The sequence below is a fragment of the Semicossyphus pulcher genome, unplaced genomic scaffold (genome assembly GCF_022749685.1).
Source record: "Semicossyphus pulcher isolate SPU_LCO1_2020_fin unplaced genomic scaffold, fSemPul1.0.p SCAF_1, whole genome shotgun sequence".
NCBI classification, from domain to species: Eukaryota; Metazoa; Chordata; class Actinopteri; order Labriformes; family Labridae; genus Semicossyphus; species Semicossyphus pulcher.
This window is the reverse complement of record NW_027211603.1, coordinates 3,580,837-3,607,116: the sequence shown is the minus strand read 5'-3', so window position 1 is coordinate 3,607,116 and position 26,280 is coordinate 3,580,837. Positions and strand designations below refer to the sequence as shown.

General features: G+C 44.4%; 1 protein-coding gene across 1 annotated transcript; it reads left to right on the top strand.

The window, feature by feature from the left end:
* Positions 1–25,738, top strand: wdhd1 (WD repeat and HMG-box DNA binding protein 1). The gene is made up of 26 exons (XM_069661090.1): positions 1–45; positions 335–428; positions 884–995; positions 1,118–1,269; positions 3,381–3,492; positions 3,700–3,750; positions 3,845–3,940; positions 4,014–4,106; positions 5,676–5,782; positions 8,049–8,190; positions 8,278–8,482; positions 9,805–9,989; positions 10,076–10,260; positions 10,349–10,590; positions 10,713–10,850; positions 10,990–11,146; positions 11,285–11,399; positions 12,632–12,763; positions 12,870–13,087; positions 15,918–16,054; positions 16,142–16,198; positions 18,198–18,229; positions 18,340–18,501; positions 18,674–18,816; positions 18,905–19,040; positions 25,370–25,738. The coding sequence occupies exons 2-26, from the start codon at positions 352–354 to the stop codon at positions 25,574–25,576; spliced, it is 3,393 nt and encodes a 1,130-aa protein (XP_069517191.1). The 5' UTR covers positions 1–45; positions 335–351; the 3' UTR covers positions 25,577–25,738.
* The last annotated feature ends 542 nt before the right edge of the window (positions 25,739–26,280 follow it).

Sequence of the window (26,280 nt, the reverse complement as noted above, 5' to 3'; positions counted from 1 at the left end):
CAGGAGAAGAAGAGGACCGAGTTTGTGGAGAAAACCGGGGAAGTTGTAAGTTGTCATAGTTTGTTCTTTTTAACGATCGGTAAAAGTAGTTAGATAACATCTTCGTTAGTGTAATGTAACGTGTCGGGTGGTTAACATCGTTTATTTATCCTACCATTAAGTTTAACAGCATAACCAGCTAACTATATTGACTGTATTGTTAGCACAACTATTCAGCTAGCTAGAGCCAGAGTCACTGAAAGGACTGAGGATAACTGTGCTGTGTCAAAACTGTGTAATATTCACCTGTGAGCCCGCAGCTTCACGTGCTTCTTACTGTTTTTCTGCTCGTCAGTTTGCTGGTTTGTAAAAATGCCGTGTGAGAGGAAGCAGCTTCGCTACGGCCACTCAGAGGGACACACCGAGGTCTGCTTCGATGACACTGGGAAGTATGTCAAATATAATAATAGTTTTTAATTGTCACGTTTCCTCTTGTTACACATTCTTCACTCTATCTGTGGATGCTGACAGTGATTTATTTTTGTTAAACAGTATTACTTACATCATGTAAAATCATATATTCACAATATGTGTAAATTAAAACGATAGAAGATACAAACTTTATTTGTTAATTATGGTTAGAATCAATACATAGGAAATGCATTAATGCTGGCCTTCACAGGAAGTGATTGAGTGACACAGCCTATTTGGTAAAAGTATTGTTTTGTTGTGTCTTTAAAAAATACTGAAGAATGCTGAATAAAAACAACTCTTTATGTTGCACAGAAGATAACAGACTAAAACTCCTAAACATTTACTTTATTAGAAGGCAAATAATCAGTTGGAGACTTTTCCTCCTGCTGCACAGTTTTTCTCAATTCTGACCATAACAAAACTTCCTCAGGTACATTGTCACCTGTGGAAATGATGGAGATGTTCGCATATGGGAGGGTATGGATGATGATGATCCAAAGTTTATCACTGTTGGGGAAAAGGCTTATTCCCTCGCACTCAAGGTTGGTCACCAGCTCCTTTCTGGCAGATTTTGGTTTATTTTGAAATCTGTGACACATGAACTCATGATGTGTTTTTAAATCAGCTATCAGTGGTGGATTAAGAGGTCAACTTTCCTCCACAGAAAGGGAAGCTGGTGACAGCGAGCTCCAACAACACGGTGCAAATCCACACGTTTCCTGATGGCGATCCAGACGGCATCCTGACCCGGTTCACCACCAACGCCACACATGTCACCTTCAACAGCAGCGGCTCAAGAGTTGCTGCAGGATCCAGGTACTGGAGATAGTAGAATGACCTGAAAAACCACTATAGCTATTGATATCATTTCAAGATAGTCTTACTCAAGTGGATGGCGGGTCTACACCACAGCTACAATGATGACTAATATTCTTGGGATTCATTTCATTTTGACGAACAATCAAAACACTGACAGCCAATCGAAATCAGCAAACCTCTTCTGTGTAAGCTAAATGATGGCGTTAAAAAGAGCATCACTATAATCACTCAGTCGTGGCTATTGCACAACTTATTAAATCCATAAATAATATAATATTAGTGTGATAATTACACATAAGAGAGCCTGAATTTTCACCTGAAGGCATACTCTTAATGCTCTTTGCTCTGATAGGGTCTCTGAAGTTTGTTTTGTCTAAGATGGTTTCCTCAAAACAAACATGTCTTTTAATAACCCGATTCACACCTGATTTTTGTTAGATAAATTTAGTGCACTTTTTTAAAAGACTAACAGGGACGCCAGTTTCACTCAGCTGTTAAATCGTGCGTCCCATGTGCAGAGGCTCAGCCCTTGACGCGGCAGCCCTGGGTTTAACTCCCACTCTTGGCCACCTGCCGTGTGCCATCCCCCACTCTCTCCTCCCCTGTTCCTGACACTTTCCACTGTCCTCTCTCTTTAATTAAAGTCCAAAAAAATAATCTTTAAAAAAGAGTTTTAACGAATGCAACTTTTGCTATGCTTTAGTTTAAGGGCCTGTGTCCACTTTTGTGCTGGCAGCTCCTATTTTCTATATGAAACCAGTACAGTTCAGCGTTTTCAGTGCTCAGTGTCCTACGTGCAAAAACGCCCTCGGCTTCAACTGTTTTTTGTCGCTGCGCTCTCAGTTGAAAATTCTTCAACTTTTAGAACACTGCTGCACTCGTCAATGTCACTTCTCCCTCATTGACCAATCAAAATCAAGGAGGTGCGGGACTTACAATATTAATTTTGTCAACAAAAATGGTGGAGGAGAAACTAATCCTTTCCTTTTTTGGAGGGTGCAATTTACAGGTGTAGTGCTGCTGCTAACGGCAGGACACGATTCCTTTCATTGTTTCTGTTTTCTTTGTAACATTTCCGTGAATAAAAGCAAATATTAAGCATACAGAGTGATTTAAAACAGACTTAACCGTCAATAATGGAAGCGGTAGTGCTGCCAGACAACTTTTGTAACCTAGCAACAGTAAGCCCCGGTGAGAAGCGCTCTGAAATTGAGGTGATGGGTGCTGCCAGTGCAAAGAACGCCGTTAGTGGACACAGGCCCTAAATGTGATCACTGGCAGACTGTATCTGTCAATGGAAGGTGCAGAAAGGGACTGAAAATGTTTAAATACACACCAACAAATTCACAGCCTGGTTGTTTGCAGAAAATAGGACAAGATCCCCATGTGGACCATGAATATTGCAGCACACAAACGATATATTTACGAATATGTTCAGCTATGAGGATGTCCAGCTGATCAGCAGTTAAAAACTGAGGCTTTTCTCACTCGTGACGTGTTCCAGGAGAAGAACCGGAGCTGAGAGACGAGGAAATGTCACTTTTACTCTGTCAAGCCGTGTGCACTCGCTCAGCTCGACTTGTCCTGTGGCTGCTGGCGAAGAAGCCGTCGTGCGTAACGTTTCTGTTGTGTTCAGTGTCGTGTAAACTCTGACTAAACCTCACTAGGATCTCATTAGGTCCGCTGATGTTGTTGTAGTTAGGAATCAGCTGCACCTGAATGATGTTTCCCCCCCTCGCAGACAGAGCAGCTCTCTGCATCGGTTTACGATCAGTCTTCACTGAAGGTAAACGTCTGTTTCCGGCCAGGATTGATTTGCTCTAAACAGGTTTATCACAGCAATAAAAGCACGGAGCATGGCGCCGTATTGATGCTTCTATTTTTACACCGATAATAACTGTTGTGATATTGATTGTAAAAATTCAGGCGTCTGAGGGTGTTAGGGCAGATTTGGCATCAGGATTATTTGCTCCTCTCTTTCATTGATTTGACAATTTGCACTCGTGTTCCTTCACAGCTGATGTACCCTTCTTCTCCACACCGTCACATGTGAACACAAACATCTTGAAGATGCCAGTTTGCACTTATTTATTCTTGTTTTTTCTCAGCGACTTCATGGTGAAGGTGGTGGAGGTGTCGGACAGCAGCAAACAGAAAACACTCAGAGGCCATGAAGCGCCTGTCCTCAGTGTCACCTTTGACCCCAAAGATGAATTCCTGGTGCGTAAGACGAAAGATGAGATGAAAGATATTTAATTGTTCCAGTATATGTTAAAATATCAGCAGTTGTTTCCTACAGATGTGAAAGGAAATGATGAGCTAGAATATTTATAATCATCATGAATATCTGCCCTGCTCCTTTCTAAAGTTACAGCGGTAAATCTGTCAATAATTTACCATTAAAAAAAACTCTGCATCCTCTGTCAGGCGTCTGCAAGCTGTGACGGCTCCGTCGTGGTGTGGAATATCGAGGAGCAGGTACGTCACAACACAAATCTTTCCATTCCTTTGTTTTAACGTGCACTCCATCCAGGCAGTTTGTCTGACGTCGATCTGCTTTGTGTCCATCCAGACTCAGCTGATCAGCTGGCCTCTGCTGCAGAAAACCAACGACGTCAGTAATGCAAAGTCTCTGTGTCGGCTGGCCTGGCAGCCCAGGACGGGAAAGGTTGGTAACACGACTAATGAGCGACTCGAGCCTCGTTTTCGACCTTTAAAATATCATCTGTGTGTATTCTCAGTTTATAGCCGTTCCTGTGGAGACGAAGGTGCAGCTGTACGAGCGAGGGACGTGGGACCATGTGAGCACCCTGTCCGATGATCTGCTGACGCAGGTGAGAGGACGGGGGGTCCAAGTGTTCATGTGCAGTGATGTGTGTGTGGTCAACTTATCTTCAGTGTGTGGCGCCAGTTTAGCTCACACGTCCCATGTACAGAGGCTCAGTCCTCAATGTGGCGGCCCCGGGCTCGAGTCCCATCTTCGGCCCCTTTCCGCATGTCGTCCCCACTCTCCTTTCCCCTGATTCCAACACTATTCACTGTCCTCTCTCTCAATAAAGGCATAAAAGGCCAAAAATAATCTTTAGAACAAAGTTATCTTCAGTTAAAAATTGTAAAAACCAAAGACAGGCTGCCTGAAAAATGTAATGTAGCGTGCCACTGACCGTGTGGGACGTGAACGTTGGTCAGGGCTTCCCCCGTACATTACCGATGCAGAGAGCTAGCTAACATTAACAGCTCTACTGATTAGCCAGGACCGACACTGGAACTGTACACAACAGAGGCTGCCAAACAATTCATGCAGCGGGTTTGTTGTGCGCAAACTGGCTGATGTTGAACATTTAGTACAGGGGTGGCCAACCCTGCTCCTGGAGAGCTACCTTCCTGCATGGTTTAGGTTTCTCCGCACTCTAACACACCTGATTCGTTATCAACCAACTGAAGCTTCTCAGGGGATTGGTAACGAGAGAAACATTCGAATCAGGTGTGTTACAGTGCGGAGGAACTTAAAACATGCAGGGAGGTAGCTCTCCAGGAGCGGGTTGGAGACCCCTGACTTAGGACAAATGTTCCTAGGTCCTTGTTGGACTTGAATGGAGGGATGAAAGTGCATAATGTGAAATTAATTTTGTTATTTTGATAATCTTGTTTTTTCATAGTTTTTGGAAGTCAAAATCCTGACATAAAATAACATGTTATTAGTCCCTCAGTCCTCACTTTGTGCACTTTCAATCAGAATTTCGTTAACGCTCTCTATTTTATGATGCACAGAGGTGATATTACAGTGGGCCAGAGCGTTTATTATTTAATACATTTTGAAACATAAAAGAGATTTACAGAGAAGGGCACAGATTTACAAACCCAACTGTTTCATAAAGATCTGTTTATAGCCTTTATCTGTGATGTTTGGATATGATTTAAAAACACAATTAACTGCACAAGTTACTTCAACCCAAGTCTAGAATCAATCTAGTGATACTGTGGCAACAGTACAGGAACAAGTCACAGGAAGTTGTTTACGTGAACATTTTGACAGCCTCTCTGCACTGCTGTTAGCTCGTCTTACTCTAAGCACTGAGGTGTTTATCCGCTGATCCAAAACTTACTGTAGCTGCCGTATTAAAAGAATTAAGCGCATTAAGTGTTGAGCCTGCTCAGTGCGGAGCAGCACTTCCCACCTAAATCATTGTGTTATTGTTACCTCCTGTGTTTCTCTTCGTCCCCTCTTCTACCTTTACTTAATGCGCAAACCTGAGACACATGAATTTCTCTGCACGTTTGTCAGCTGAAACTTTAATTTTCAGACCAAATATCTGACCCTGATTCAGCCTCGAGCTCTGTGAAGGACTGTTGAATCCATTGCTTTGTTAATGTGATTGTGTTTTTTTTTTTCTTCTCTGCAGCCCATCAACGTGGTGGCCTGGTCTCCATGTGGGCAGTTCCTGGCAGCGGGCAGCGTGGGGGGTTCACTGACCGTGTGGGACGTGAACAGCAAGCTGTGTGTGGAAAGGTACGCAACAAGGAAGTGTGTGTGTGTGTGTGTGTGTGTGTGTGTGTGTGTGTGTGTGTGTGTGTGTGTGTGTGTGTGTGTGTGTGTGTGTGTGTGTGTGTGTGTGTGTGTGTGTGTGTGTGTGTGTGTGTGTGTGTGTGTGTGTGTGTGTGTGTGTGTGTGTGTGTGTGTGTGTGTGTGTGTGTGTGTTCGGCTGTAGGAATGGGAGGTGCTTAAAAGGTTTAAAGTCAAAGTGAAATGAAAAATGTCATTTTAATCCTTTCAGATCACATCCCCGGTAATATTGTGATATATGTAATATCTATTTGACAATATAGGCCAAAAAAATACAGAAAATCAATTTCTTCGTATTCTTATATCAAAATCTGATCATTTTTTTCTTCCTGTTAAACAAAATATCACGTGTGCTTACGTAAGCAAGTACCAACCAATTTCAACCAATAATATCAGGACATCCACCTGTCAATCAATCTGCAACATTTAGCCGTAGAGCAGCAAGAACGCTCGGTCAGTTAGCTAGCTGCTGCGCTGTGGAGAACGTCTGTCTACGCCCACTTCTCAGCGATCAAATCAAATCCCTCTAATGATATGTCCCGCCTGCACGTCCTGTTTCACTCGGAAATACGTCAAGCTAGTTACTCTTGAAATGCCGTTTCATCTCAACTTTAAGTTTGAATTGAATTGTTATATTTTCTTGACACGTCTTCATCATGTCTTTCTGAAGCTTTGATGATTTTGCCTCCATTTTCACAGTTCTCTGTAACACAAAATATCAGCAGGTTTTTACCTTTTAAAGTTGGGAGCTGCTGCTTCGCTGATAAGATTTAAATAAAAATCAGTTTGAACTTATCCTCTCAGTAAATGACTGACGGTGTGTCTGCATCCGTCACTGGAGAGGAAACTTCTTCCTTATCTCATTCCGTGATGACAACATATTAGTGATTTGTTCTTGCAGGGATCAATAATGACTTTTGAAGTGGTTGCAATAAGTCAACATGGTTGTCAGATTTCCTTCCTTTTTATTTTGAGTGAATTAAATACTCTGCAGTTTTATGTCAGCTTAATGATATTTAAAAGCTTAATTGCAGCAACTGAACGAAATTCGACGGGTTAGAAAAACATTTTACCCCGACTGTTAAACAACTGACTGCAAAATCTGGTAGTTGCACCGGGATATGCTGTCCGTGATGCAGTCTGTTTTTCTTGCTATTTATTAATAAAAACGTATATGAACGTTATTTCAACACTATTTCAATTAATTTTCATTTGCAACACATATAAAATACACAGATTACAGCCTACTGTCTGTTTCCACTGTGTCGAGTTTGCACCCTGCTAGCAACCGGTGCGGTAGTTCAGCTTGTTGTGAGGGCGACGGCTGCACTGGCGATCATGACGACACACGTAATGAAGCTTTAGCTAGATTAAAGCACCATCGTCTGGGTAACAGTAAAATACCTCTCTGCATTTTATATACAGGTATATTGGTCGCACCGATAAAGGACGCAGCCCACTTTTTAGATGAAGAAAAATGTATTTAGTAGCGCTGTTTAGCTCAGTCGGTAGAGCAGGCGCCCCGTGTACAGAGGCTACAGTCCTCGTCGCACTGTTCGCAGGTTCGACTCCCGGTCTGCCGATCATTTGGTGCTTGTCATCCCCCACTCTCTACTCCCAACATTTCCTGTCTCTCTTCAGCTGTCCTATAAATAAAGCCAAAGGCCAAAAAAAAAAATTTATTTAAAGTGCGTCTTGTACACTAAATTTGATGGTAATTTGCTTCGCCATTGTCTCTGAGAGGATGTGCATGTGAGTAAATTCCTCAACGCAGGTGCGGTGTTGTTTCAACAGTGTGGTTTCGACTGTCAGTAATATTTAAAGCCATCCATAAGTTTCTGGAATTCAGGCGTCGCAGATCAAATATTTTTTATTTAAAAAAGTTTGATAACTTCCTGGTTCGGCACTCGGCAACAGCCCATGTGAGATCAGTTTAATGCAGCTCTGTATGTTTGAGCCGTCTCAGCCTCGTGCGTTGTTGCAGTTGCACTCACCCAGTTAAGTTCCTGTCGAGCTGTTTGTATTCAGACGTCTGAAAATGAAGCTCTTTTACGTCTTTTCTTTTGTAACAAAGGATTTTGTTGAAAAGTTATGGGGTGGAGAAAAGTATTGTTTGATATTAGTGTCCACAACAAAAGGGCAGACATAAAGGCAGCCATTAGGAGGAGCAGAAGATATTCAAGATCGCTACAGTCGTCTTTTCTTGCTGCAGGCAGAAGCATGAGAAAGGCTTCACAGTGTGCGGTTTGGCCTGGCATCCGTCAGGCAGCCAGATCGTCTTCACAGACACAGAGGGCTGCCTGAGCCTGCTGGATGGACTCAACACGTCTTCATCCAACGCCGAACCCACCAAGGTACCGCTCAGATTACACAGGAAATACATGTTGTACGAGTTATACGATAGAAACTAAGCAACGCTTGTGTCGACTCTGTCTCAGCAGGCAGCAGCGAAAAAGCCAGCCAGAGAATACGACGACCTGTTCGACGATGATGACGACAGACTCATGGATGAAGGCCTGAGCGACACAAACTCGCCTGTTAAGAAACCTGTCGCTGGTGATGACGACGACGACGACGACTTCCTCATGCCTTCGACGGGGCGGGTGAGGAACAGAGGGGCGATCCTGGATGACGAGAACTCGCTGGGTGAGTTAGAGAAGAGTGAGAGTGGGAGACGGGCGGGAGTGTGAACAGTTTGCGTACATGAATGAAGAGCTTCATTCATTATTCATTCTTAACTTGCTGGCTGCCACTCTTGAGCCAAGAACAGTGTTGGGTAATATAACTTGTAAAATACGTTACCGCGTTACCTCCTGAGAAAAGTAACGCGTTAGATTACTTTTACCAAAAATGAAACCTCCTCGTTACACATGGATTTTATTGTGAGGACGGCGTGTCGCCTGCTGTACGTCTACCTTTGAATGTATCGACTCTACCGTCGTTGCATCGCCTCGTTTACGGCCCATAATCTGTAACTCTGCAGCCTAAATACAGAAATGACAGACGCAGTATAACCTTTACAGCTCTTTATGATGCTAACAGTCTGAGTGAAGTGGGCAGAGACACACAGGATTAGGCACAGCTGTTTCCATGACAACAATACAACACAGGCCCTTAGTCCCACCAGTGTCTGTGTTTAGCTGCAGATGCTTCTTCACATTTGAAGTCGAGCTCTTCACAGCTGACGAGCGCTTATCCTCCAGACACAGCTTACATTTCACCGTCATGTTGTTCTCGTCCCGTTCACCCAAACATTCAGAATAATGTGAATATTTCCACAAAGTAAACGCTGTCCTCTCTGACATCTCGCTAGCTGAATTAGCGAGCTGCGCATGCGCACTGACACAGCTGTGTTTACCTTCTGCTGGTTCGCAGCTACCTGCCAAGAAGGAGGAGAGAAACAGAGACGGAGCTTTGAGGATAAAAGGAAAAGAGAAACGCAGAAATGTATTTTCCACCAAGAGATTACTTTATATGAAAAAGTAACCAAATAACAGATTACTTGATTTGTAGAACTAACACGTTACGTTACTCATAAGAGCAAAAGTAAGTCAGTAATCTGAGTACTTTAAAGGATTACTTTGTAACACGTTACACCCGACACTGGCTGAGAGTATTACTAGCTATCAGCACCATATTCAGCTGATTTGGACGTCTTTGAAATAAATCTTAAGCAGCCTTTTCTCACATTTAATTGGCTGGTACTTTGTTTTACTTTGCTTTATAAACAACTTTAATCATTAACAGATTCTCAGAAGTTAATTTTCTGTTGCTCTTTTAACTGTTTCAGGTTCAGTTTTTCTCATAAATCTCATGAGGAATAATTAAATCCGACTCCCAGGTGCCCAATCAGCTGCGCAGGAAACAAACATGAACTCCTGCTGACTTGTGGAGTGTGTTACAGGTGTATTACACAGTTCAGGTGAAGAATAAGACGTCCTAACATCTTTCTATGTCTCTTCATTCAGACACCGGGTCCCTGAGGCTCGGTCAGGACAAATTCGGGGACGACGACGACACAGGCAGCGCTGTGATGCCTCCGGCCGCCCCGCTCGTGCCCCTTCGTCCCGTCTACGAGGGACCCATGCCGACGCCTCCTCAGAAGGCCTTTCAGCCAGGCTCCACTCCTGCACACCTCACACACCGCTTCATGGTAGGACAAATGTTTTAAAGGGTGCTGTTAGAATCATTACATCCTTTTCTGACCTCTGATGTATTAATGGCCAAATGCTCTCTCAGATGTGGAACTCGGTGGGGATCGTGCGAGGCTACAATGACGAGCAGGACAACGCCATCGACGTGGAGTTTCACGACACAGCCGTTCACCACGCCATGCACCTCACCAACTCTCTGGGTCACACCATATCCGATCTGTCCCAGGAGGCCGTGCTGCTGGCCTGCCCCAGCACGGACGAGCTCGCCAGGTAAACCTACTGTACTTGAAGCCCATTTGTTTTTTATTTTTCCGTTAGATCTTTCTGTGAGTCTTTCAACCTCCTTATCTTCTTTCAGTAAGCTTCAGTGCCTCCACTTCTCGTCCTGGGACACCAACAAGGAGTGGATGGTGGACCTGCCGCAGGGCGAGGACGTGCGGGCGCTGTGTCTGGGTCAGGGCTGGGCGGCTGTCGCCACCAACGCGTTGATGCTCAGACTCTTCTCCATCGGAGGAGTCCAGAGAGAAATCTTCAGCCTACTGGGACCTGTCGTCTGCATGGTCGGGCACGGAGAGCAGCTGCTCATCGTCTACCATCGGGGTAAGACACACACACACACACGAAGACACTGAAATGTTCTTTTGTACTAAAGGCAGATACTTCAACTTCAACGATGCAGTTTCAACTAAAGCTGATGCATGTGTCTCATTTTACGTCATCAGCTACTGGATTTGATGGTGAGCAGGCTCTGGGTGTTCAGCTGCTGCAGTTTGGTCGGAGGAAGAGGCAGCTCATCAGCGGTGAACCCCTCCCCCTGTCTCACAGATCCTACCTGTCCTGGCTCGGATTCACTGCTGAGGGTCAGTCTGTCAGAATATAGTGTTTAATTCTTCAGGAGACATTTCTCTGATCTTGCTGATGCATAATAATTAATTTTGTGACGACAACATTGCTTTTGCATCTCCAAGTTGACACCTTGGTCACGTTGTGGTTTTTCAGGTACCCCCTGTTATGTGGATTCAGAGGGGGTGGTCCGGATGTTGAACCGCTCCCTGGGAAACACGTGGACGCCAGTGTGTAACACCAGAGAGACGTGCAAGAGCAAATCGGATCACTTCTGGGTGGTGGGAGTTCACGAGAACCCGCAGCAGCTCAGGTGAACTTTCTCGTCTCCACCAACCTGTTTCTGTCGTCTGAGACGTTTCTAAACTTGTCTTTATATTTGGGCGCTGTAGGAGAGATGTTTTAAGTTTTGTTGTTCTCTCTTTAATCCAGTCTGTTCTTATCCTGTCAGGTGTATTCCATGTAAAGGCTCCAGGTACCCCCCCACCTTGCCCAGACCTGCTGTAGGCATCCTGCCCTTCAAGCTGCCGCTGTGTCAGACCGGCACAGAGAAAGGACAGATGGAGGTAAACGCACTAAACACACCGAGCACTGAATTTGTGTTATTCCTCACCTGTGTTGGTGTTCTCCGTAATCGATAGAAGCAATAATATTTGAAATTGGCGCCATAGCTGTGGAGAAAGTTGTACAAACAGCTCGTGGTTTCCCCATTCTACATTCCTACAACACCCAGCATGCATTGCGCCCCTCCCTCTGAAAGGAACGGCCCAGCGAGAGACGCTGGAGTGAAATACTACCGTTTCACTGCAGGCAATGAGAGCGGTACAGAATCTGAAATATGACGAGAATATACTGGTGGATCGTCTAAAAACTATTCAGGTCTGCAGTCTACATTTTAAACCTGACGATTCTGAACGAGACATGACATAAGAGGCGGCGTCCTAGATTGAGGAAGTGTAGTTTAGCGAGCTCCCTGACCTCCACCAGATGACGCAATTTAAGTAGCTGGCGGAGGTTTTCCAGGGCCCGTTGGAGAAGAGGATAGCATCCTCCAAAGACACAGAGGGACCATACTGGCATTACCCCGTGATAGCATGATAGGACTGAGGTTGAAAATTGGCGAACTGGTCCTTTAAGTTTGCTGAAATAACAACATCATGATGCAGATTAGTAACAAGTCAACGTGAAGCTTTGTCAGGTCTGTCCTCAAGAGGAGAAGAAAACTACTTTAACATGAGACGTTTGTTGAACCGAGGGCGGAGCAATCGTTTCTGATGCATTCAAGGAAGTCGGGAAATCTGAACACTGAACGGCTTTTGTGACAAAGCGTCAAGTGAATTAATCTCAAGTTGAATTTTAGATCTAGAACAGATTGTTTGCTGAACTTGCTGCAGATGTTTGTTTATAGAGATTAATAAGAAGCTAAGTTATCGTCGGATAGCCGCTGATGGGAGCCGGGATGTCATAACGGCGCGTTACCTTCCGCCTGCTTTTGCTCTCCACACCTGTTTTTCCTGCATACGCCGCAGCCTGCTGATACGTGATTGATCAATACTACTCGGACATCAAGCGTACTGAAACGAAAATGAAAACACTTCCCGTACTAAAATACAGTCGTGCACCTTCGGATTCTACGTTTTTACGTCATATATACCAACATCTGTGAAATTCTAGTAATTGAAAGACTCCCTGTTTACATTAGCCATTGTTTTTGAGACCAGCATGCCTGGAAGGGCAGATGAACACAAACACTTGTAATATAAAGTGGATGTACTCATCGTTCTCTGTCCGTCTCCAGGAGCAGTTCCTGCGTTCAGTCCTCTTCCACAACCACTACAGCTTCCTGTCGTCCAGCGGCTACGAGATCGACGAGGACGGACAGACTCAGTCGCAGAAGGAGCAGCAGGAGCTTCTCATGAAGATGTTTGCAGTGAGTATGACAACTCTACACCTCAGCGGCTGAATCACATGTAGTTTAAGATGTTTTCAGACTCCGCTGGTGAACAAACTAACGCGGAGTCCATGTCTCCCTCCAGTTGTCCTGTAAGCTGGACAGAGAGTTTCGCTGTGTGGAGCTGGCGGAGATGATGACTCAGAACGTGGTGACTCTGGCCATCAGATACGCGTCCCGGTCCAGACGCATGGCTCTCGCCCAGCGGCTCAGTGAGATCGCGCTGGAGAAAGCCAACCAGATCCAGGAGGAGGAGCAGGAGGAGCAGGAAGAGGAGCCGCAATACTCCAGACGGACCTCCGGGTAACACTAACATCCATCTGCCCCTTTAACAGTCGCAGTAAATGATTCTACAGCAGACCCACATTAACTTTAGTTCACTCTGTTCTTCAGTGAGCAGTTCAGGTTACATTTTATGGGTTAGCAGGGATAATAAATTACTTTTTATTTGGCCATGACGCAAATAAACCAATAAAAAACATTTTAGACAAATGTGTCAGCATCGACTAAAAGCTGATTTAAATTCAGTTTTGATTCTGCCGTCGACTCGAAGTCGTGCTGGTCATTCTACACTTCCTCAATCTAGAACGCCCGCCTTCGATGTCACGTCTCGTTTGAAATGTAGACTGCAGACCTGAAGATTTTTTAGACGATCCACCGGTATATTCTCGTTGTATTTCTTTATCGCTCTGAGCTGTTGCCTTGATGCGAGTTGCTACTGTAACAATACGAGGAGACTAAACAGGCTGCCCTCGGGGTGTCAAATCCTGAGACTTCCGCCTGTGACACTCATAGATCGACGGGACTATGCCAGCGGGCCCTTAGCCCTCGAGGAATGATTGACTTAAGATTCCAATTTTGGTCAATAATAAATATTAAATAACATAAATTTAAATCTTAAAAGATTAAATTTTAACTTATGGCAATCAAAAGATTCATAAGATTTTTACTTTAAATCTTAAGTTTAATCTCTAACTTTAAAGACTCATTTTAACTTTACCTCTATCAGATAATCAATAACAATATATTACTTTAATATATAATGCGAGGCGCACAGAGCGGATAAGCAGCGCGCAAAAGTCTCCCACTGGCTTCCGTAGGTCTCCTGACTCCCTGACAAACTTTTTACTCCTGACTTAGTTTTTGTTGTCTAGTCCTTACCCCCTGTAGGAGTCTCTCTTTCTACCTCCCCAGCTAAAGAGGGTCACTGAAGAGAACTCTGAAACCTACGGCTATCTCTTCTCTCCGTCTGAAGAACCTATAACGGTCCCTAACCTCAACAAGCCTAACAGTTATAAGCCCTTAACCAGGCCTAAGACGTGGGGAGGGGCCCCGACCGATTCTCTACCTGATGTGACCGTATGTGTGTGTATATGTGCCCTAAGGTCATCAGTCTTGTAGCCGTAGTGTGGATGCGCTTAAGCTTACCTTCGGGGGTGCCACGAAGATCTTTGAAGATCTTTGAAGAAAACTCTTCTATGTCTGCTTGTGTGAGCAACTCTCAGAAACAGATAACCAGAAACTCCCTTAAAAGTTTTAAAGGGTTTTTATTAAGTCAAATGTGTCCTGCCAATTTAGACTCAAAGATAAAAAAGATTAAACTAAAGGGGCACCAAAGCTGAACAGCCCGTTCTTGCGCATACGCACGTAACAAGCATGCGTCAAGACCTTGTTACCTGCACTCTAGCTGGAAAGTCCCTGGGGTATACACCTGCTATGTCTGGGTCACACAAGTTTAACACTTTAACACGCTGGCATGTTTTTTTGTAACTTCCTGTGCACCTACTGCTGCTTTCACTTTCTTACAGCAGTTACAGAGGCCTTTAAAGCTGCAGTAGGTAACATTATTAAAACTCACTTTTTGTCATGTTTGCTCAAACTGTCACTTTAAACATGCAGCAGTACATGAGAGAGATCCAACGCTCCCGAACCACAACAACCAATCAGAGCCGAGCAGTCTCTCAGGCTGCTGTCAATCGCACGCTGCGCAGCATCACTCCTCCGCACATGCTCACACGGTCAAGCTCAGTTTCTTCAGTGTGCGCAGCGTCAGCCGGTTTCTGTCCACAAAGGCTTAAAGACAACCACCAGGAATGAACACTGCCCATCCCTCTTTTGCCAACTACGCTTACACTACAAAGACCGTTAAACCAAAGAAGAGAAATGAGGAAAAGCAAGCTAAAAAGAAAGAGTTGGACCGAGACAGAAACAAAACGAGAGTAAACATTGGAGCGGCATGTCCGAGGCGGAGAGAGCTACGGGACCTGAGAGGATTAAAAAGCGATGCTGAGTTAGTCTGCGGTTACTGTGACGTTGTTACGTTTGTGTTGCGGTCAGGCTAACGTTAGCTTGTTTCGGCTGCTGCTTGTTCAGCGTTGTTTCATGGCGGAGCGGCTGAAAATATCTCTGTGAAGTGTCCAGGCAGTGTGACCGTTTCTGACTTTCTCCTGATAGTTCAGTGTGCCTGTAATTGATCACATCAGTGTGTTACTGCTTAGTTGGCGCTGTTTTTTCCACAGTCTCTGTTGGCAAACTAAGTGCTGGTGGTTTTGCACTGGTTTGATGTGCAACCTCCCTCTGGGCCGTTCCTTTCAGAGGGAGGGGCGCAATGCATGCTGGGTGTTGTAGGAATGTAGAATGAAGCTGTTTGTACATCTCTCTCCACAGCTTTGGCGCCAGTTTCAAATATCATTGCTTCTGTCGATCACAGAGAACACCAGCTTTGACTGATAGAGGCTTTTTCCAGTGGTGAACTGCTACTACGAGTAACTTAATAACAGAGTAAAGTTAAACTAGTCTGTTGTCTGGTTTCTGGTGTACTGGAGAGTGTACAAAGTGTCTCTGTAGTCTCGTTCTTCGGCGTCATGAACCAGGACCTTCAGTGTTTAGATCCAGCTGCTTTTGAAAATCACGTGTTTCATCTCCATTTATGTAAAAACAAAAAACAAATCAGTCTCCAGATATTTAAGAGGCAGGACTGAGATATTGATTGGAGACAAATAACTCGACCTGGACAGCCCTGATTGTAGAACGTGTATGTCTCAGATTTCATCATTTTTGAGAGGCACTGCTCTGTTGAAGAGGTTGTGCTCCAGGAGAGAATGTGTAATTCATGATCATATTTTGCGGACAGGTACGGACAGAGTGAATCCGCAGGAGGACGGTACAGCAGCAGGTGTAATCAGGAGGAGGAAGAGGAGCAAGGAGAGGAGCTCAGGGAGGAAGAGGAAGCACAGGAGATGGAGACAGAAGAGGCGGAAACCAGAAGACGTCAGTTCCAGCTCTTTGTTCCGCACGTTTCTGTTCTCAGTGTAAGAATGAAAGTAGCTAACATGTCTGACGTCTCTCTTGCTGAAGGTGTGAATCCGTTTGCTAAAGAAGCTGGCTCGCTGGTGGAACCTTCTCTGACACCAAGTGAGTAAACACTCAGTCAACAATCCATGTATTTAAATCTAGTTTTCTTCACTCTATCATCCTGTTCACATGCTGGTTATTGTATCACAGTTAACAGCTAAAGATGAAGAATCCTTGCTGACGCACCATCAGGCTAATAACGCTTTGCAGCATAAGTTTGGTCTCCAGAGGATTTTTTTAACACTCAGACCCTCAAATTTTCTCCCAGCTCAGTTTTGGCCTTTTTTAAAAGTTGATACAAGTAACCCTTCGATTCCACAGGATCCGTCTCCGGCACGTTCCGTGTGCGCCGCGACCCCCGGAGTCGATCGCGCCAATTCAAGTCGATGCTCTTGATTCCACTGCACACGCCGCGGTCCGTCTCCGGCGCGTCCCAGAAACGTCTCTCCGCTCTGCTTCACTAAAGATACACGCCGGGTCTATTTTTGACGGAGGCCGCTTCAAGCACGCGTCAAGCTCAACAGAGCAGATCGTTCCAAACAGGAAGTCACACACGAAAGCAGCATACAGCATCCGGTCATTTCAAAATAAAACACCATGTTCAGACCGGGACAGACTCACGTTTTTTTCTGTTTATTTTAAGATCAACACTGAAGTCTCAAAAAAAGAACACTTTTGATTAAGTAGTGTACTCCTCCATGGTAGAAGCACAAAAATCTCGGAATGATTTCCATATGAGCAGATAAACAACCTCGGATGTACAAACTGAACTGTAGTTTGTGTGTTGCTCTGCTAACATTGATGTTACCGCGTGATTTCTCAATTCTCGCGCGATTATGTAGTTCTCCCGCGATGTTGTGATCTCGCAAATCCAGCTGCTTGGGCCAGCGCTCTGTTGCGCTGCGGACCAGACGCCTCCTGTGGGCGAGGGCTCGCGCCGCTGACAGACCAGAAACGCGGCACAGACGGATCCTGTGGGATGGAGGGGTCACAGCTGAGAGCCAAAGCGTCCACCAAACATTGATCTTTCAGGGACAAACTGACACAATCACACACGCTGTCAGAATGTTGTCACTGTTTGGTAAAGTAGATGTAGCTGAAATACCTCAGTGAAGTAATGGTTGACTCTACTCCCTTATTCCCCTTGAAGAGCAGCGTCCTCGGCTGGTTGATGACCTTACGATTAATGTTCAGACGGCTGCACGACTATGGCCAAAATGATAATCACTATTATTCTCATCAATATTGAGATCACGATTATTTAGTTATTTAAGGGACCCTTTTTTTTATCGTAGTTTCACATTAAAATAAACAGAGCAGAGTGTTTTTTCAGTGTGTCTTTGGGAGTTGGGTGGACAGGGTGCTGCGCTGTACAGTGTCTCTGTTACGGACGTCTGACCTGATGCTGGACGAGGAGTAGCGTTGTTATCCCTCTTGGCCTTCACACACTCATCATGATGCACTTTGTTGTGTTGCTTTGCGGTGCAGACGCAGGTTTCATGATGTCTTCGCATATTATATTTCCTTTGTTTAACATCACTTCCCCTAAACCTGAGAATCCCCCAAACAACAACACGTCAAAGACGTCACAGATTTGAGGTCGTAATGCAAAACAACAGAGGTGTTCACAAGGACGGCTACGTATACTTCCCTTTTTCAACAGCTGCTGTAACCGCGACAACCACAGGCTTTTTGAAGCGAAAGACTGGCAGGCGCTCATGAAATGCCAGTCAGCTCCCTCAAAAGAGAAACCAAAACCTCCCCATCGCTTCCTGGGGGAGTGGCTGTTAGTCTAAGGAGCGCTTGATTTGATATGCAGCTGAGGTTTCTGCGGGCGGAGCATTTTAAACGTCAATATCGCCATCAATCAAATATTTAATTGTGAGCAGCAAAAATGGTTATCGAGATTAATATTCGATGAATTGTGCAGCCCTCGTTTAGACACCAGCCTGCACCATTTATACTTATGTCATTGTAGATTTCTCATATGACTTTACATAAGGATATTTTACATTTGAAAAGGAATCTGATATTATTTGTTTATTCTTTTATTTTACAGTTGGTAAAGTAGGACGCGCAAATCCTTTCAAGGTAAGAATTATAAATATTTTAACTGTTTCTGTAATTATTTAGAAGTAAGTTCATGAGAGAGAGACATGTTAAGTGTATGAATGACAAATGTTTGGGTGGGACACACGCAGGTGAGCACAGGGAAACCCTCGGCTCCGTCCGGTCAGCCTCGAGCGACAAACATCCTCGACAGCATGACGTCCAGCAGGAAGTCTGCTCCGCTCAGTGGGTCTACAGGGAAACCAAGCAAAGGGCCCGTCCTCAAACCGCTGGCCCCCAGACCCAAGACAAAGGTACTGTCATCTCTCACCTGTCTGTCAACTTTAATGTCTCGTAACTACAGACAACAGATCTCAAAGGCATCTGTGTTTAAAGTGATAAAACCAGCAGACAATATCAAACATATCCTGCGGCCATATTTACTCATCAAGATTCCTAGTTTATAATTCCCCTCTTGATCTCCAGACTCAGTCCACTCTGCTGCAGATGACAAACACAAAGTCGGCCAATAAGAAGGCTCAGGAGAACACGGAGCCGGCTGCAGAGAAACAGAAACAACCTGAAGCCCCGCCTCCAGCCTCACCTGCAGAAAACACTGAAAATAAAAGGTAACAATTCTTTAACCCCTTCCCTTTGAGATGACTCGACTGGGAGCTACAAGGTAGACTGACCTGGTGTGTGTTGTGATCCGTTCAGGCCGAAGACGGGCTTCCAGCTCTGGTTGGAGGAGAACAGGAAGACCATCGTAGCGGACCAGCCCGACCTGGAGGAGACCGACGTCATCAAAGAGGCGATGGGACGATTCAGGACGCTGTCAGCGGAGGAGAGACTGGTACGAAACGCAGAGGAGGGAGGGGGTGATGTTAAGAGACTGCCTCCTGTTAAACACTGAATGATAGAATTAAGCAATATCACATGAGAGCGTGTGATGTTTTCCTGAACGTCATCACGGCTGTGGTTCGGTTGTAGGCATGAGGCGGCAGCTGTGACGATCTTCAGTAAAACAACACGACCTCTCATGTGATGTCGCTTTTATACAACGGTTATACAAGAAGCAAATAGAAGCAAACAGAAGCAAACAATAACAACAACAGATTACTTTTTGCTCCACCGACTCAACCAGTTCTACAACTTAACTGAAACTGGACTGTTGTTGCCGAGCAACCCAAACATTCTCCTGCACTCTGTCGACAGGTCACCACAGATCAGCTGTTTTCTATCATGTACATTCATCTGTTTGTTTTAATGCATCATCAACCAGTGAAATTCAGAGGCACCAGCCTGATTAATGTAGACATACACGGTCTGCTGTGGTGTTTATTAACACCTGGCTGAGGCGGAGTGATACGCAGAGTGAAAAGTCCCCTTAATGTTGTTCTCCATATCATGGAATGCCTCTCGTCCAATCAGATGTCTTGGTTGGAACTAACTGTTAAAGTGACATTTACAAACACCACAAATTGACAAAAAAACAACTTACTAAAATATGATATTGTAGCGTCCTGTATCTTCTCCTTCTGCAGGCACACTGTGGGTGTTCACAGTGAGCTGCTTTCAGTTCATCCTGCCCGCGTCTAGTTTGCCCTGAAGAGCAAATTGACCAGTGAAACCATCAATTAGAGTCTGTAGACGGCAGTGATTATCAGCTGCAGATCCATTAGCCCCTTCTCCTCCGTGCAGCCGGAGGACGCTCCGCACTCGTCTCTGCAGCCAAATATCGGAGTGAAATCTTATTATATCTTGATTTAAAAAAAGTCACTATGACTTAAACTGAATACTGAATAACCCTAACAAAAAATAGCCGATTAAGGGGCAGAGTGCTCTCACATTTTCAGACCCTAATAAAGCCCTTTTCATGAACTGTGACCATCATTGTTTAACTCACTAACGAGCACAAGCCTTAAGAACGCCCACACAATAGGCAAGAATGTAAAAAACCTCTAATTAACCCGGTTTGGTTTTTGTTTTTGGCAATCCTTTAATGCAGGCAAACTGGCCACAGTTTTGGTGCGATTTGTTCCTTGCAACAATCGCAGGGGTTGTTCCTGAATCAAGGTTGATCTGAACAGATTATTAGCCCAAATTATCCTAAAAACTGACGGTTTAGGGACCTAATTTCAGTGTTAGCGACTTTATCTGAGTCTACTTTATTTAAAATCCTAAATATCCGATACGTTTTTTAGATACAACATCAAGTCTAGAGGATGTTAACCTGTTGAGTGAAAGAAACAAAAACGTTTTATACTTTATTAAATCATCTCCACTTTTGCTGCCAGGTTTATAAGCAATGCTGGTTCCGTGTTAGTTAAAACGTCATCTGCTTTTTTCTCTTTGTCGATGCAAAAAATAGCGCTCACAAGTGCAAACAGCTGACGGTGACATCCCACCATATTTCTGGAGTCACATTTGATCAAGTTTTTGTGCGACTTAGAGTCTCTAAAGTTTGAGTGCTGAGAGTGCAGTTAGTCCTGTGCGCACTGAATCGCCTGGTGTCTGCGTTTTTTAATATGAAAGTAAAACACATCTGATAAACAGTTTGTTAAAGGAGGTTAACGGTTTGTTCAGTTTTGTACTGAGCTACTGAAGCGCCTTGACCCGGATTGACGCGCCTGTATTTGCAGTTAACCAGATGATTTGTTGTTTTTAGAATCGGTAGCCAGACTTAATTGCAGAAGAAAAATCCAGCGTGCGTTCAAATGAACAGGCCGTGCATTTCAACCCAAACCACACCACGTTGACGGACAGACTTGCGTTTCGGCGGTCAAAAACCGCGTGCCCTTCCGAGATCAAACACCTGAACGAGACAGTGAACTTACTACCTTTTAAACCTGAGCTGCAGTAGGACAGCGACACGACGGTTCAAACCAAAATTCACAATTAAATGTATCCCACTTTTGGCTCCTACACCATTGTTTCCAGGAAAGTCCTCTTGTGTGCGCCCGGCATAACCAGCACACTGTTAATACCTACACCTGGACAAGGGACCAAATGTAACAAGTCTTTTACAGGTTAAGGAATTGCTTTGACTCTATTTTAGTTTAGTTGTTTCAAACGTTTGTGGGTGTGGTAGAAACCTGTTAATGGCTCATATGAGAAACCACACCCAAAAGACAAACAAAAGGTAACACAGACCAAATTCACCCAAACAATCTAAAGTGTAAAAGGAAGAATAAGGAGGAGTTTTCCTGCATTCTGTCAACAACACATTCAAACTGGGCCCCTCCTCCTGGGCTCATCGACGCCAGAAGCTCACTCTCTCGTGCAAGAACACGGCCACCCTGCCGAGCTAACACCGACAGCACCGTGGTTACGTTTGAGCTAGCATGCTAACCGCTGATTACTGCTGTGCTAGAATACTAGAAAGAAGGCCAACTCTGCATCGCTCCTTCTCCATGTCCACCGGTGTGAATGGGGCCCAGCTGCTAATCTGAACCACTCCCACGCTCTCATATACGCTGTGATTGGCTCAGGGAACCACAACCGCGCCCCTCCTGGAAACGTCCTGTGCAAAGCAAAACAACAGCACACACACTCACCGACACACATGCACAGAGACCCATAAGTGATGATTTATATTAAAGTCTACATTTGATTTTTCTAGGAAAATCCTACTTATTACATCTTTTAAACAAAACCAACATGTGAAAAAGTGCTGAGTTTAGTTAAAAGAAAAACACTCCTTCAAACAAGTGTACTAAGCTTTAGCTAATGTTACTTTTCATTTACAGAATAAAGGCTGCCTGTCTGCTGTGGCTGCAGCGTCTGCTGCAGGTCTGATGGATGAACACCCTCCTGTAGTGTTTGTCTGCCTAAAAAAACTGATGCTCAACACTGAAATGCTTCTTTGTGATGAGAAATCAAATTAAATGTTCAAATATTTGTCCAAGAAATGCTGATTTTAGGAGGAGGAGGGTTAGAAGAAGCCACAGCCTCCAGTTCTTTCTCTACATTTTGAGGGTTTTACCAGTTTTCAGTGATATGTGACGTCCTCAGCTGTGTTCAGTCAATGGGTGGATAAAAGAAGGTGGCTGGTTATAACAGACCTCATCCTTTCATCCACCTGACGGCTAATAGACATCAATCCGAGCGCCTGTATAGTAACCAGGTCCTGACCCTGCATTCATCAAGACTCTCAGCAGAGCACCGGATGACACTCGACTGAAACAAAGGAGAAAGTGGATGTGAGGCGGGGGAGGGAGGGGAAGAGGGAGGGACGCCTGTTGCCTGGGAACCCTGTCGAGTGTGTTATAGCAGCGAGGGCACAAAAGCATTGATCTTATGATAATACTGTGAGCGACAGGGAGCTGGTCAATCTGCAGGGGGAGAAGTGTTATGATAGCGTTGTTTTTAAAGGACAACTCGAGCTTGATTTTTCACCACTTTAATTTGAAATCAGATTTTGTATCAAAGCACTTTTAAAAGTTGCTTAAGTCCTCAGCGGACTGACCACAAAGGAGTTGGTAATTTGGGGAAATACGAAGCTCAGAATCAAACTGAAGGACATTTCATGTGGCCAGTTCTCTGAATTTTTAAAGCTGCTGTGAGGAACTTTTATTTTGTGTCCATCCTCGCGACCCCTTGGACAAAGCAGTATGTCTCACTTACTGTGAAAGACAGCGGTACCAGGCCTTTCGGCCCTTTGCCACGTGTCATCCCCACTCTCCATCCCCCTATTTCCGACACTGTCCTCTCTCGCTCTCAACGAAGGCGTAGAAAGCCAAAAAAATAAATTGAAAACAAACAAACAAAAACTCCTCACAGGAGCTTAAAGACGTTTGGTTTTCTTATTGGCTAGAATTGTTTATTTTTCTTGATTAATATCTGATACTTAAAACTAAACCTCATTTAAAATGTCATCTTCTAATTGTTACTTGTAGCAACACTAACAGAAAACATATAGTTCATTAATGGGCTGCACGGTGCTGCAGTGGTTAGAGCTAGAAGGTTCCTGTTTTGGATCTTGGTTCGGACAAAGGGGGCCTTTCTGTGTCGATGTTCTCCCTGTGCATACATGGGTACTCCGGCTTCCTCCCACAGTCTAAAGACATGCTCGATAGGTGACTCAAAATTGCCCGTAGGTGCGAGTGTGACTGGGAATCTACACCGACACTGTAGCGTCAGACAAAGTGCACGACATGTAAGCATCACGGCGGCATCTATTCTGCAATCTACACCGGCTGCGACTACAGATGAGTCTCAAAGTTAGCCAATGGTAGTTGCGATTCAAGTGTGAGTGTGTATTTATTAATTGTGCATAAACGCTGTATTTATGTAGGATGTAGAAGTCAAATGCGAATGAATTAATAGGATTGGTTTCCCCACGTGTTGAGGAGATGTAAATATTTATTGCTGACGTGCAGCAACGGGTAAAACAAATCGGAGCAGTAGGAAATGACTCGCGCACTATTCCCCCCCGTCTCGCGCAGCATACGCGGCTGGTGGAGATCGCAGCATTCGATAACTTTGGGGCGGTTCTGTCCTGGCACACGCGTGTCAGAATTACGCTTCAAATACGTTGCCTGTGTAGATTCCCCTTGAGGGTGTAAGGTCGTCTGTCTCTATGTGTCAGCCCTGTGATTGACTGGCGATCAGTCCAGGTGTTACCCCGCCTCTTGCCCAATGACAGCTGGAATAGCCCCCCCCCCCCCAGCGACCCTGAACAGGATAAGGGATATAGATAATGGATGAATGGATAGGTAATTAATTGCGTTAGAGCTCCCATGTTTGTCAGACAAAAAGCCTCAAACTACTTGGTGTCTTATCAACAAGTTCTGTGCGACAGTTACAAACTGAAAGTGTCTCGTCTGTTCGGCAGCAGGAATCACATTTCATCTAACGAGAGAGATAACCGACTTCCTTTTCTGCGTGCTGCATTGTTACAGAAAGAGAAACCGTTTTCTTGTGGTTTACTTGTTTTTAACGGGCCCAACATTTGCCGACATTTCAACATCATGATGCAGACTGGTAAGAAGTAAACATTCAAGCTTTGTCAGGTCTGTCCTCAAGAGGAGAAGGAAACTTTTTAAATGCTCATTTGTTGAACGGAGGTCGGATCGATCTGACGCATTCGAGGAAGTTGGCATCTGAGCGCTGATGGGTTTGGTGACACAGCGTCAAGGGGATTCATCTCAAGTTAAATTTTAGATCTAGAGTGGATTGTTAGCTGTTAGCATGCACATGTCTGTTTATAGAGATTAATAAGAAGCTAAAGCATCGTCAGATCACGCTGATGGGAGCCGGGATGGCATTAAGGTGGGTTACGTTCCGCCAGCTTTTGCTCTCCTCACAGACGGTTTCCCTCCTGCTGATACCTGATGAGTCAGTATTACTCGGACTACAAGCATAGTTCAAACAGAACACTTGCTTTCCCGGAAATCCACGCCCCTGCCTACAGATTCTACATTTCTATGTAGATGTAAATAGAGATCAAGAGTTTATTAACCTGTGGAAATATTTCCCCACTGTGGCATCCCTCTCCCAAGAAAGAGAGGCCTCCTGCAAATCTTTTTATAACTGAAATGAGACAAAGTATATTTTTAAAAAGCTAGTTTTAAAAACCTGGAAAAAACCTTGTTAAAGTCTGACCCTAGAAGACGCCTTCTGTGACATGCTCCTAATGACATTACTCTGTCCAGAAACGATCAAATCACAATTGAATTCAATTGTAAAATCACAATTGAATTGTGAGACGTCACAGCTCGTAATGTCTACCAGCTCTTCACTGGTGGGTGGTGTGTGTGTCTGAATATTAATGGGGTCAATGGCAGTGCTTATACAGGTGCTGGAGGTGAAGAGTGTGTGTGTTTGTGTGTGTGTATCCTGTGATACTGCCAGTCCACTCTCGCACCAGGCCTGATGATTCATCCATCCATCCAGCACCATTACGTCCAGGAAAGCGCTTCCTTTTGTCTCGACTGGGAGGGAAAAAAACAAAAGCGCGAGGAGGAAAAAGAGGCCAAAGAGATGCAGCCTGTCAATAGTGATTATACACGACAGGATGCAATTTCAAACTGCACGCCTGAGTGTCCGTGTTTGTGTGTTTTGTCATCATCATGTAGGTGTCTAACGCCTGGACGGAAACAGAAGAACAATACAATTTAATTTGTCCTTTTCAGTAATTAACATGTGCGTTTCATGTCCTTTTTATTTTATCTTTTTCAGTCATGGACGGAAAGAGCAAAAGGCCAAAGTGGAGAAGCAGCAGATCTGAAGAAGAGGAAGAGAGCCGAAGGAGGAGGAGGAGGAGGAGGAGGGGTGGAAAACGAAAATGAAAATGGACAGGCAGAAGCAGATGAAACTAGTGCCAAGAGGAAAAAATCATTGGATCCCTCCTCCAAGCTTTCGGCATTTGCTTTCAACAAAAACTAAATGTTTGAATAGTTTTTTGTTTTGGTGCTGAAATGTGAGAACTGTTGATCCTGTTAAATCTGTCGTGTGTTGATAAATATGTCAGTTAAGGCACTTAATCAGAACATTTAAAGCCCTTTATCCTTTAAGCTTCCTGTTTTTACATGCGTCACATTTCTATGAACCTTTAACTGTATTTTACAATTCAATAAATGTAAATGTAAGCCAACATTTTCGTCTTTTGATTTCCTTCTTCTGGCGTCAACTTTATTCACACAAAGCTGGGAAAAGGGAGAGTTGTGAGAAGATTAGACGGGTGTTTTGTTATACTTTTATTGTCCGCAAATCCCACAAAAAGACCAAAATTCACAAATCTGTTAGTCCGTCTCTCAATTCTTCCCATCTGTGGCTTTCAGCAGGTCACAAATGTAAAGTTTAATTTATACAAAGGCGCCAACATTTCCTGAAACTTCTGGTTGCTGTTGTGTTTTCAAACAATTCTCAAACAGGAGGAAATGGGGCATTTATTTGGGACTATTTTAAGTGGCGGATAATCCTTTGAAAGTATTTGGGGCAGCAGGACGGTGTAAGTGTGACAATCAAAATAAACTACTGTGTAAAGAAATACTCAGGTAGGCTATAGGCCTGAGTGAGTACCTGAAGTAAATCGTAATTTTGGTGCCTTGTAGCTTCTGAAATCCCCCGCCCCCTGGCCCCGCCCAGCC